The 14,154-nt window shown below is 36.4% G+C and overlaps 1 protein-coding gene across 1 annotated transcript in view; it reads left to right on the top strand.

Annotated features, from left to right (window-relative positions):
• Positions 1-535: 535 nt before the first annotated feature.
• LOC126298537 (uncharacterized) overlaps positions 536-14,154 on the top strand; it is a 106,319-nt gene continuing 92,700 nt past the window's right edge. Inside the window, exon 1 of the mRNA XM_049989898.1 lies at positions 536-669. Within this exon, the coding sequence (XP_049845855.1) occupies positions 646-669 (24 nt within the window). The 5' untranslated portion in view covers positions 536-645. The remainder of the gene's footprint in view (positions 670-14,154) is intronic.

Genomic DNA, 14,154 nt, shown 5'->3' with positions numbered 1-14,154 from the left:
CGTCGATAAAAAGAAACAGAAATCCTGTATTTCCACAACTTGAGATTGCGGGGAAATTTGTATCCTCTTGTTACTCTCCAAATATTTCTGACTGACATGGCGAGAGTGTACCCGAAAAGGAATACTGCGTGAAGAAGACGTGGCTTACGAGTAATGTAAGTAAAGTTACTGCTTTCATTTGTAATTAATTGCAACTTAGTAAAAGTTCGGCTTTTGCCGTTGCTCTAGTGAAGGCTGTAAAATGTATCCATAACTCGCACCAACAGAGTCACGTGGTCAATATTGAGTTGCACGTTCGATATATATCGTTACGGATCCGTGCGTTCGATAGGCAGTAATTGTTGAGAATTACCATGGGACACAACTGGGAACAATGACTCAAATGAGGTGTACAATTCACAGCTATTTTACATTTGCGTAAGGTACATTCTTTTCAACGCAGGATAAACGACTTTGACTTCTTACCAGATTCCAGAGATTATACAATTTATGCAATGTAATCGCAGATGACTGCTAGAACGATCTTTGGCGCAACAGTTGAAGCACTGCCTGTTATTTTTCTAACATACGGCTATAGAGGTGAGATTGGCGAACAAATTAAAGCATTGACCTAAAGCCAAAAGAAGGAGCTTATTGCATCTCATTATGGCGTCAAACTACGATGATTCGGTAAGAAACATGTACACTATAACTTTTAAGTGTAACTGTTTCAGTTTTTGGAGTTGATAATTGTCTCGTTTGTTGCAGACTGATCGCTTCATGCGGGAGTACGCTAAAATACAAGACAAATGCTTACGCGAGTGCATTCCCGCCACCAGATTGTATTCGGAGCTAAGACCCATAGAGGTAGGTACAAATAATGTATTTGGTAAGTTTTTTATGCATAAAAAGTTCTTAGTTTCAACATTTTTTCGATTTGCGTAATCAGTGATAGGATTGAAAGCAACATCATTATTTCTGCTGTCACAAACAGACATACTGCAGCACTGTTTTTATATGTACCAACGTTTGTCAACTGAATACGTTACTTAGTCACTTTAGTAATACCCACTGTGAGTTTTAATGGTTAATTATATACAACATATTCGGAACTGTTAAATGCATTAACATCAAGACAAAAAGGACTAGATAATTTCTAGCAATAAACGGAAGAGATCGAGAAATTAGTTTTATATCATAAAGCTCCTACTGAAAGTAATCTGATTTGGTGAAATGGCTAATCAATCGAAAAAATTATCTAATTCATAACCTTTCAAATAGGCATAATTCAGCATTTTGAGTTTGTGCTTGTATACCACCAGATAAAGCAATTCAGGTACGGTAAATAATTATCTTTGCTTTTGATCGTTTTCGGTATTTGCTGTGTTAACAACAGAGGATAAACGCCTCCAGTACCAGTAACGGAATCATTCTGTGTTATTTCTCTGTTTTCATGTATGAACACCGATCTTGCACTTCTCTTCACACAGGCATTCTGTACTACTTAGTTTTTTTCATGTATGAACAGCGATCTTACACTTCTGTTTTTGGAAAACATTTACAAACAAACATCTGTCAAGAATCTCAAAATCTCATGTGGTTGGGAGAAATTGTTGTTATTACACTGGATATGTAGGAATTCAGCATACAGTATCACTGGCAGTGAGAGAAAATGAAGATAAATAGTTTCCTTAATGAGAAATCACATTTATAAAATGTGCAAACACATATTTACTTAAATATATTCAATGTTTATTACCTTCACCCAGCGGTTGGTTTCTTGGGAACACTGAGGTTTTTCATTCTCACAATGAATAATACCTGAGATCCCATTTGTGCAGCTTACATATAGTTAATGTATTTGTGACACCATAGATAGCAGTTGCTTGATTTAGTTGTGATGGAATGTGAGGAATATACTTAGATATTCTCAATTAAATTGTTAATTCATCTCTTGGTAAAGGAATTTTTCACTTAAGTCTTAAAGGATGCCAAAGTTACAGGTCTATATCCCAACTAAACACATTTCCAAAAATATCTGAGAAATAGTTTTATTAGAACTGAAACACTTTATTGATAAATTTTATTTAATGTCAAATTTCCAGCATGATTTCATAAAACTAAAATAGAAGAACAGAGAAATACATGAAATCTCAGCACGACAATAAATTTTTACCATATAATAATTGGCAACGATTCTGTTTTGGTCTGTCAATAGGGTGGTGGTTCTTCTGGAATATCTGGAGTTCTTGCGGGGTTACATTTTATCTGGAAAAATCAGGGAAGCCTCAGGGATTTTCATTGATTTTTTTTACCTAGAACTGAAATTTAATTTTATTTTGTTTTATAAACCACAAATTTAATATATGTCACATTTCAAAGTGAGTTAATTATGTGCATATTATTCTACAGAAATTATATGTTTAAAAACTGCAGTCAAACTACTGCTTATGACTAGTGTATCTGAACTGTTTCCTTGCAATGGTCGCCTCTCCCCCTCAACATTATTTTATCAGGGACTTCTTAGAATGCCCTCTTGCTTCTCGTACCTAGAATTCTCAGGGAAATTATTTTTCAAGTTTTGAGTAGCCACTGTGTTCAAATGCTTTTATAACTGTGTTTCTTCAATTACTCCTAACTTAGTTTATGATGAAATAGTTCACTGGTGAATGTCTGGAAGTCAGTTTACAACAGCCATAATATTTTGACAAGCAAACATATTGCTGTCATTTGGTCCACTGATGAACTGAGGGCCTAGAAGCTGGTTTAGGCCTTATATATATTTGGCCTGTGTGAGCTCTTAGGTAATCAGTTCATCAGTGCACCTGATGATGGGAAAGTGGTTGCTTGCGGTAGCATTATTATTTATGTATACATAAGAAACCTTTTAAACAGAGATCAATAAGCTGAAATATAAACTGAAGAAACGTATACTAACAGTCATTATTATGTTGTATACCTATCTGGAACAATGCTACTTCAGTACTGTATGCCACAGTATCAATCCTGGGTACCATGTTTGTTTGATTATACACTCAGGACATGAACATAGCGCTTGTTCCCCAGAATATTAAACTATTTACTTATTCTGGTAATTGACACTGTCAAAACTGGCTACAGCCAAAAAATAAGTACATAAATAAAATAAACCATGATTTTCATCACTGACTGAATGGTTCAGCGAGAAGAATGTCTTTTAAAATGTACAGAAATCAATTCACACCAGTTACTGTTATATCCTTTGTAATAATTCACAGGCCCCTCATGTAACCCCTTTAGTAATAAAAATATGTCTTCGATTAGACAAATTTAATATGCATTGTTTATTTTATCACTAAAATACAATGCATCACATAAAATACTGTTCATTTTTTGTAAATAAAACAGTTGCAACACGTGTAGAAACTGTAAAAGACGTAGTCACAAAGTTTACCATGATATTTATGAATTTTATACCTATCAGTTTCATGACCACTGTTACCCAGCAGGATACGTCAGTCTGTTGGGCTGCAGTAATAATGACTTACAGATTTATGGTGACATAGTAACAAAATTCAGTTTTATTATGTGTGTTTACTGATAGCCAAATTAGGTAGAAACTATCGATGGAACTGGGTATTTTTGTCAGAAGTCACCTACACACCATCCAACACGACCCTACACACCATCCAACACATCTGACTCTTGTAACACGTATTTTATAACATTGTATAATAAAGTTATCAACATATTATTATGCAATATGAGAGTGAGTGGTTACAATGGCTGTGTTGTGTTTGGAAACAAGTTTTTGACAAATCTGGTATTATTGGTTATATATGTTTTCCAGATTCGCTGTATAAAATGCTTTGTGGTTAATGGCCTACGGGAAGCAGAGAAGGCAAAAATCAAAAAAATCGGGAGAATCAGAGAACAAATCTACATGGGGTGTGTCTTAATCACACTTCTGTTTGGAATAATGAGTAAACTGTATTCTCTGCAGTGTTTTTTTAAAAAAAGTGTACTACTAAAATTTGTTCCCAGAATTTTTGTGATGTAATTATCCTTATGCATAGACGTTTTAGCATTCTCGTAGAGAAAAAAGAATTGTTCCTTCAAAATATAACACCTTGGAAAATGTAACAATTATCAATAAATGTTACTTGATACGAGCCTAAAGTTGAACAGTTTACATTCATCTTTAAATCTAAAACCACATGTTAGCATACCTTCAGAGATAAGGTATCAGGTATCAGTTATAGGAAATTCTGATACTAATTATGAATAATTAATATAAGTGTGATAACTTGAAAGCAAAAATTTAAGCTGTGTAGCACTGATTCCCAAAATACGAAAACATTTATAGCTAATAAAGAATGAATAACATTTTAATTGTTTTCAGTTAGTTAGCATTTTGTGTATTTTGCAAGCACTGTGCCCTTATGAACACAAGACTCATACATTTTATAATGTAGAAATAATGTTCCATTTTTATATTTTTGTACAATTTTAGAATCCTCTTTATATCTTGGCCTTGACTCAGCCAGATAAATTCTTCTCATGTTGTGATATGGTCTTTTACGTTTAGCTTCAATTCTTTGGCAAACAGTGAAAAACTGTGTCCTTGTATGAAAATGGATTGATTTCTTTATACAGTCTTTTTCAGTGTAATTAATATGAGCAAATGTTTTTAGGTGAAATGAATTTATCTGTGGAATACAGTTATTTAAAGTTTGCTCCTACAATGCTTTCAGTACACTCACATTTTACAGGCACAAGTTTAGTTTAGTGTTCATGTAGGTGGAAGTCAGGAGGTGGTGGCTGATTTGTGCTAAGGGACCAAACAGCAAGGTCATTGGTCTCATCAGATTAAGAATGTATGTGGAATGTGGAAGGAAGTTGCTGTGCCTTTCCAAAGAAACCATCCTGGCCTTTGCATGAAGCAATTTAGGGAAAACATGCAAAAATCTAAACAAGGGTGGCCAGACACAGGTTTGAACTGTCATCCTCCTGAATGTGAGTCTAGTGAACTAACCATTGCACTACCTCGCTTGGTCAGGTCAGGAGGAAGTACATATGAATAACTTGAAATTTGAACAATGCATACATAATAAATAAGTCAATATGTTCAACTATTTAAATAAAGATGAGTACCTTTAAGAATCTTTAACCATTGACTGTAGAATGTATAATCAAGATGCCATTTTTCAATGTTTCTGCTCCAAGTCTTGGGTTGGAGGGTTTTACAAAATGCTGAAATACAGAAATATTTTATTTTCAATTAAAGGTATTGCAATAAGTTAATCTGGACATTAACCAATGAAGTTATTTTGATTAAACAATAGCAATACATTCCTTGAATGGCTTTTATACTAGGCTCTGTTTTTTACAGCTGATTTCTTGCTCTGTTCTTTTCTCTCCATTTGTTTTTAAAGACTGCCAAGAATTTTCTGGAGCCCAAGTTTTATATTTCAACTATGTCACCAAGAACCACACTATCATTCTAAAAATTCCATTATACAGTTCTGAACAAAGAACAACTAGGACCAGACACAGTAACATTGTATTATGAATGATCTGTATTCTGAGATTTCAATAATACCATTACATCAGTCAGTAGCAATATATTGAGAATTGCAAAATTTAGGGAAGAGAAAAGAACTTGCGGGCTAGGCTCTACTGAAGCTGGTGTTAGAAAATTTCAAACGTAATGAAGTTAGGGAGAATATCAAATGAGCTACACACTTGTCAGTAATAGCTGGTGATAAGTACTGGTGCTTACTTTTTCTTAAGAAACGCACCTGGAATGCTGGGTTGCCCAACAGTTGCAAAATAAAATGTTACATAGCTTCACATAAAAAAGAGTAATATTAATGAACATTTCATTAGATCTTTTGTAATAGTAAGTACAGTGTTACCACAAAAGTGACTTCTGAGTCACTTTTCAACAAAAACTTTTAGAGGTTAAGGGAGCTGTGAAGTTGTAAAAAACAACATTACTGCCACATCACTAGACAAATAAGGTCCTCATAGTTTTGAAAGAGAAACAGAGTTGTCATGTGTACAGCTTGCAGACTAGAGTGTTTATATAATAACAGATAACAGATCATCCTATGCCAAGATGTGTTTTTCCACAAAAATATAACGTTGGTTAGAGAAAAATAAGTTAAAGGAAAATCTTATGGTATTTTAATAAGTGACGGTTTTACACAAATTTTCTCTCAGAAGACACTAGCCATATAAGCTGCAAAAATTTTATGAACAGATAAAAACTTTGACCTAATGCTCAAATTTCCGACTAGAGTAACAAATCATAGTAATAGTTATCTTGACCAAGTTATAAGTAATAACAATTGCACAGTATCCTCAGAAAATTTAGGATTCTCAGACCACAATGCATTAATTATACAGGTCAATGTGCCGATGATCTTACGCCAACACAAAAAAAATGGTGTACAGATAGGAAAGTTCAATAAAAACAGCTGGCAAATTCTATATGTGGCTCAAACTGTATGCAGCAAACATACACATTCCTAGAAATCTTCTGCTATTATGTGAACTGTCACTTCCCCTACAAACATAAAGTATAAGCAGGGACAGAAAACTCTCCAACTGGATCACCGTAGGAACCATCAGATCATCTCAAAGGGAAACAGAACTTGTCTCCTGTAGCCAAACTAAACTTCACAGTATTGGAGAATATAAGAAATACCTACTTCATATAAGCAGATATTTAGGAATATAGTTAGTGAAGCCAAAAAGCCACAAAATGGTAACATCCTCAAACAACTCTAAAATAAAAGCAAATGCATATGACAAATCATTAATATGAACACTGGTAGAAGAAAATGACAACCAAGTGACATTAATGTAAAAGTAAATTGAAAACCATTCTTCAGTAAAAAAGAAATAGCAGGTGAATTCAATCACTACTTCACAAAAACAGTTAATAACCTGACCTGTCCACCTCATGAACAATCGTCTCTTAAAATTAGAATCTAATTTATGCCCTGACACACTATTCTTAATGCTATCATCAGAAACTGAGATAGAAAAAATAATTGACAGCAAAATAAAGAAAAAAGGTCGTCTACTGGACAAGACCAAATCTTTCCTTTGTAACTGCAGTAACCTTATCAGTAAATCATTGGCGCACATAATGAACCCCTCATTCTTGAATGGTAGTCATACGGGATGCAATAAATTAAAAATGAATGTGAAATCTCTTTTATTAAAACACTATTTTCACCATGCACAAATTTTTGGAATTTTCCCTGTTATAAAAAACAAAAGTGTATCAAAACAGTCATCACTTAAGCCATTTTCATGCACACCTTAAGTTATCTAGAAATAACAGTAAATGAATTAGAAAATGCTATTGTTTCAATAGATAAGTCATCCAGCCCACTCACACAGCACATAAGAAAAAAGATAAATTGAATGATATTATAGCTATTAGGATCTGTGTTATATAGGTAAAAATAACATTACCAATATCATAATGCCCATGTCTTCTATTTGCAAAGAGCATTTAATAAAATGTAGTGAAAATGCTGTATGATATTCACACTGTCTATGTTGTAATACAGTAGAGTCCCATAAATCCGAACTAATTGGGACTGGACCATGTTCAGATTACCGATTTGTTCAGATTAGCCGGAATTATGGTGACGAGCTTCTAGAATGAAGTATACCAAGCAAGTAAGTACGTGCACCACGGTAACAAATGGGAACAAGTGTGGAAACTATGGATCACTCTCACTCCCTGCCCTTGTTGTTGTGCATCGTTAAGACCTTTGTAGTGTCTGATGTCAGTGCACTGCCATTGGCTCGCAAAGTGCTTGGTTATGTTAGTTATCGATCGCTGGCACACGCAACAGTTGTATTGTAATCGTTCAGGTGTAGTGGTGTACGTATTTTCGTCATGAGTAAACGGAAACATACAACTTTAACTGTCAAAGAAAAACTGAATGCTTTGAAGCTGATAGACAATGGTGAGAATGTATCTAAATCGGCAACGGAACTGGTTATTGGTAAAGCAACAATCTGCGTTTGGAAGAAGAACCGAGTGAAGCTTGAACTGTCCTGTGCAACGACTTCAGGAAAAACACTCGAAATTCGGTAGACTACGAAACAGTCCAAGTACGATAAACTGGATGGAGCTCTTTTCCTTTGGTTTGGCAGGAAAGAGAAAGGGGAACTCCTTTGAATGGACAACTGGTTAATGTGTGGTGATGAGTCTTTTAGTGTGAGTACAGGTTGGTTGGGCAGATTCAAAGAACCTCGTGGAATCTATCAGCTAACAATTACTGGAGAGAAGCTTTCTTCTGACTGTGATGCATCCAAGGAATACTTGGGTAAGTTTGAAAAAATGTTAAGAGAGAGAAAGTATGCTCCCCAACAAATTTATAACGCTGACGCGACTGACCTTAATGTTAGGGCATTCTCAACAAAAACCTAGAATCAAAAACAGAAGACCATGCTCCTTGTTTTAAAACGTACAAAGATCGTGTGACTTTATTAGCGTGCAACAACACTGCTGATCCGCAAATCTGCTAGGCCTAGAGCTTTTAAGAACTGCAACATGAAGACTCTGCCCGTATATTATCGCAACCAGAAAAACGCATGGATGGATGGTAAGCTGTTCAAAGAATGGTTTCAAGGACAGTTTCCTCCCTCTGTTCGAAGGTTTTCTAAGGAACATAAGTTGCCTCCCCATGCAATCCTTTTGACTGATAAAGTACCATCTCACCCCAGCACTGAGGAATTATGACTGAGTTTTTGTCATCTAAAAAGTAGGGATATAATGGACGCTGTATTTTAGTAAGTTTGGCAGCTTTTCTTTCATTGTTATGCATTGTTCAAACCTCATGTTTTCTTGCCAATTTTTCTAATACATGTTTACTGTACTGTTTAAGTTAAAATAGTGTGTATGTACAGCAGTTTACCATACAGTTTCCCGCACTTAGACTAACATTTTTCATGTTCGGATTAACTGAACATTCAGATTACCAGGTTTGGGATAAGATGGACTGTGCTGCATATATTGTTGTACTGACCTATCCCATATCAGTTGTAAAAGCTACTGTACTAATTTCATCCGTAGGACAAATAACTATAAATAAGCATTTCTGTACTATTGCAAAAATGTGGATATATCTAATTAACAAATTGTCCAATATTTTACCCTTAATACAATGAAATTCTTATCCTCTTACAAATTTTGATTACATATGATGTTCAGATGTGGCTTTGTATCTGAGTAAGTGTTGGACTACAAATCCAAAGACTCAGATATCAAGACTTGTCGAGGCATAAGATTTCATGTTCGGAAATTTTGTTGTATATATGGGTAAAATGTGAATATATTGTTTTATATGCATATTACACTGAACTTAAAAAGTTTCGCATTTACTACCTTTGCGGGCCAGTTCTTAAGTTGGAAGTTCATGAACACATCCCACTTAATTAGAGAGTATGTGTAGTCAAGCTCCATGATGTTCAGATCGTGCGTAGTATTGTTGACTGATTTATGTCCTTTCTTAAAATGGTCACGTGTGCTTTAATGACAATGGTAAAGTAGAATTCTCCTAACGGCGCTGCAGATGCCATGTTAGCTGGAGTTCGATGCATCAGTCACTGTCTCATGTCTAGCAAGGAAATATAGGTGATTTCTCGTAAGAGCTCATATAAAAATGATAGTATGTGACTATTTTTTTAAAAAAAATTAATGTTTAACCCTTGAGCACACGCACTGCTTTACAGATTACCACATGTTTAGTTTTTTGCTAGTGGCAACACAGCTGTTTGTCAGAGATCACTGGCACGCTAACCATTCCTCTCTTCTAGTCTCGACTATCGATTATTGTAGTTCGTTTTTCTGTGTCACTTTCTGTATGCCTGTGTTTCCGAGAATCTGTTGCCTGAACTTTGTTGGTGTATACAGTACCCCACCCACAGTTACGCTCCTATAAATAAATGCGTATTTGTTACGTACACACAAATGTGGGTAGTTATTGGCTCCAGATCCGTAGTTTGAAAGAACTGATTACTTAGTTACTTGATCAGGGAGCTGCGCGGAGTGGCCCCGCGGTTACAGGCTCACAGGTCACTGATTGCGCGGCCCTTCCCACAGGAGGTTCGAGTCCTCCCTCGGGCATGGGCAGGTGTGTTGTTCTTAGCATACGTTAGTTTAAGTAGTGTGTGAGTCTATGGACCGATGACCTGAGCAGTTAGGTACCTTTGGGATTCACACACATTTGAACAATTGAACTACCAACGCGATATTTTTGTGGAAAAGCTTGTCTTGGCATAGGATGATCTGTTATCTGTTTTGTAGTTCTAGGCGCTACAGTCTGGAATCGCGCGACCGCTGCGGTCGCAGGTTCGAATCCTACCTCGGACATGGATGTGTGTGATGTCCTTAGGTTAGTTAGGTTTAAGTAGTTCTAAGTTCTAGCGCACTGATGACCTCAGTAGTTAAGTCCCATAGTGCTCAGAGCCATTTTTGAAATGACGTCGAAAAAATATCCATAAGTTGGTAGTGGTTGTCGGAGGTATTGGTTGAATCAGATCATGAATTGCGTGGCATTGGCGGTGGTGAATCCGACGAGGATGGGGAAGTAATTGAAGGCAGTGAGCATCGCAGTGGTTCTGAACAAGATGTCCTGTCTATTATTGAATGTGACAGTAAAGATTTGAGTGAATATGGAAATAGGAGTATTTTATTGACACAGATAACGTTACAAAGAGGAAACAAATACTTCAACCAGAGTAAACCTATAAATAAGATTACACCGTAGTGAAAGTGTTTCCTGGTCCTATTAGCAGTGCAGATGAACTGAGTAACGAAATTTCTGCTTTTCATAAAGTAATTAACAAGAGTATGACACATAATATTGTCATTCATAAGAAGTTGGATATACTGAAGAATAGTGAATTATCACAGGACTCTCGCAATAGAGCTGCAATGAAGACATCATGAACTGAAAATGTTGCTTTATTGAAATCTTAATATCTGTTTGGAATATAGGAAGCACATCATATTAACGCACTCAAGCTGTGGAACACAGATGGAACGGAAGTGCAAGTTCTAAGAGCATGTGTAAGTTACAAGAGATTTTGGTTTTTACTCCGATCCTTGTGATTTGGCCGCAAGAGCTGAAGAAGCTGCCATTTCTTGCAGCCTTTTGTTTTCAATTCAAGAAATTCATACAACCTATTGATCTATGTGATTATTGATAAGGAACTAGAGGTTTTCCGAGGGATCTGCAGTTTCATACAATATATTCCCAAAAAACCTGCAAAATATGGAAGTTTCTAAATATTTTTTACATGCAACTTGGTAGTATACTATGGAGAACAAGACGATGGCGCATATCAGACTTCAGACATGCCACGTGACGTAGCGATGCGTCTGATTCTTGACAGGAACATCACATTTGATAACTGGTACACCAGTTACCCTTTGGTAACAACTGTCCTCAAGAGCCAGCTCACGTTATCGGCACACTAGGAAAGGACAAAAGAATAATTGTTGAAATTCAGGTGTGCAAAAATCGAAAAGTTGGGTCATCAAGTTTCGGATTTCACTCTAACATCATACGAGTCCGTGCTAAAGCATACTGAATCCGTAATATTCCTATCCACGGTGCGAGGACTACAAATATTTGACGATAAAACAAACTATGAGACTTATCATATGAGGTCATCAGTCCCCTAGACTTAGAGCTACTTAAACCTAACTAACCTAAGGACATCACACACATCCATGCCCGAGGCAGCATTCGAACCTGTGACCATAGCAGCAGCGCGGTACCGGACTTCGTCTAGAACCGCTCGGATACCGCGGCCAGCGACGATAAAACAAGCAAGCCTGAAATAATATTAGACTACAACATGACAAGATGGGGTGTTGACAGTGTTGATCAGTTATGTGTGTCCATGAGCCTTACGATGTAGCAGTAATGTAGCGCACAACACGGAAAAAAATTAAGTAAACCTCAGGTGAAACACTTTGTATTAAGATCTGCTGAAACATTTTAAGTTTATCCTACAAAAAGTTCAAATAATCAAAAATGTGCACAAAAAATATACATTTAAAATACTCTGTAAGTATTCTCAAAATAAACACTATTTTTCCAAAGCCTGAGATCGTGTTATGTAAATTATGTTGTGGGGTATAATATACCCCCACGTATGCTCGACTAATGGAAATTTGGCGAGCCTGCTCGAAGGTTAAGCGTTACAAAACGCGCTGTGACTGTTGATGGCCGCAATTAGGCAGAATAAAGGTATTAAGAAGATTGAGCATAGTGACAATGTAGAACTGAGGGACCGAAAGTAGGATATTATTAGAGGTACCCAGGCAACTTACACACTCTCTGATACTCTTCTACCTCTGCTTCTATGCCCGAGTATGTCCTTCTATCTGTTGACCCAGACTTTTCTCACTGCCTGTCTGTATCTTCACGAAATTCTTATCTGTGAACGCCTTCCTCTAACTCGATGTTATGCATCCAACAATTGCAACAAAAGAGGAAAGACATTGTTATCAAGAAAGACATTTACGAACGTGTCTGACGCTTACGTCAGCATTGAACATGTTCTCTAATATTCACACACTACAACAGCGCTCCTCCTTAATCGTTTTTAACGCATAGAACAGGAAAAGCTAATGGCAGTAAAGCTGAGGATATGAAGAACATCCATAGAAAGAGATAGGAAGAAGCTTAATGCCCGTTTGACCTCGAAGATAGGAGGCCTCATGATCGGGCTCCCACCATATGATCGAGCCAAGACTTGCTGTTAAAGAGCATCTCTCTCACCCTGCATTCGGATGTGACGCCAGTGGCTAGTGCGAGGTCCGATGACATCCCAGTCACATGACACTCCATACTGTTCGATTTGCTATGGTGACAGGAATGCTTTCTTGTCACCCCAGAAGACATCTCAAATATAAATGTATGTAAATATTCACCTTTCTTTTACTTTAAAGGGGTTTTCCATGTTTTATATCTGCAGACAGGATTGGAGTTTTCACATAAATAAATATGCCCGCTATGTCACATTGGTTTGATATAATTACTAAACACGTTAACAACTGCAAACAGATCATAACGACATGACAACAGGAAGCTATGTTTTGCTAATGCCAGTGGCGTAGCGTGGTTGGAAAGGTTGGCGAGACTGCAATTGTTATAGGGAGACAAAATAGTACACTAAACAATAATTTAAAGAAATGAAACAAAACGCGTCAAATAAAACAACAACTACTACTACAGCTACTGCTACTACTACTACTACTACAACTACTACTACCACCGCCACAAATAAAAAAAAATAGTAACTTGTTCAAGAAACGATGACAAATTTGTATAACTCCAGCAGCAAGAGAAGAAGCACTTATACTTTCTTGTACACAAGTGCAATGCTCCTGTCTTTTCTTTCCACGAATAAGTCTATAACTCGGTCTACAAAGATCTGATCACTGGATAGCTCTCCAATTAATGTCTTTTCTATTGCTAACGTGCTCAAACACGAAAGCCGGATGTTGGACATTGAATTCCTTAAATAATTCTTCACTCGTTTAAGAGTACTCATGCTTCGTTCACTGCTTACTGAAGTTGCGGGTAGGGTCACAACCAAACGCAAGAACTTCGTTGTTTCTTCATAAACGGAGTCTAAATCATTGTTGACAATGTACTTTAAGAGGATTCTTGGAGATAAGTGTTTTTTCTCATCAGTCTATATGTTACACAGTTCATTTTCAAGTTGTTATTGTTTGAAAAAAGGGTACTGTTCTAATAATTGAAGCGGTTACAACTTTGGGAATTCTTTTTTATAGTTCGGGAAACACTTTTCGTTGAAAAGTTCAACAAACTGAAATTGGGGAAAGTCTGGAAACCTTATTTCCGTCTGAACAATTTGCAAATCCAGTATCTGTAGGTTAGTGCCCTGAGAGATGTCTTTTGACTGTCACAGAATAATAAGTTGCCATTCAAACACAAGCTGCATTTTATGCATTCATCAACGAATGATTTCGTTCTTAATTGTCGTAAGTTTCTGAAAACAGTTCTTATTTCGTCATGGCAAGCAGTTATACTGACAGATTTTGACTGAAGGACATTAAAGAGATGATCAACATAAACAAAGCACTCTCTGTAGAAGCAAAGCAAGTAGACAAACGTAGGATCA

Source organism: Schistocerca gregaria, chromosome X, assembly GCF_023897955.1.
Source record: "Schistocerca gregaria isolate iqSchGreg1 chromosome X, iqSchGreg1.2, whole genome shotgun sequence".
Classification (NCBI taxonomy): domain Eukaryota; kingdom Metazoa; phylum Arthropoda; class Insecta; order Orthoptera; family Acrididae; genus Schistocerca; species Schistocerca gregaria.
Note: the sequence above shows the minus strand (reverse complement) of the source record. Positions and strands in the feature narration are given on the sequence as shown.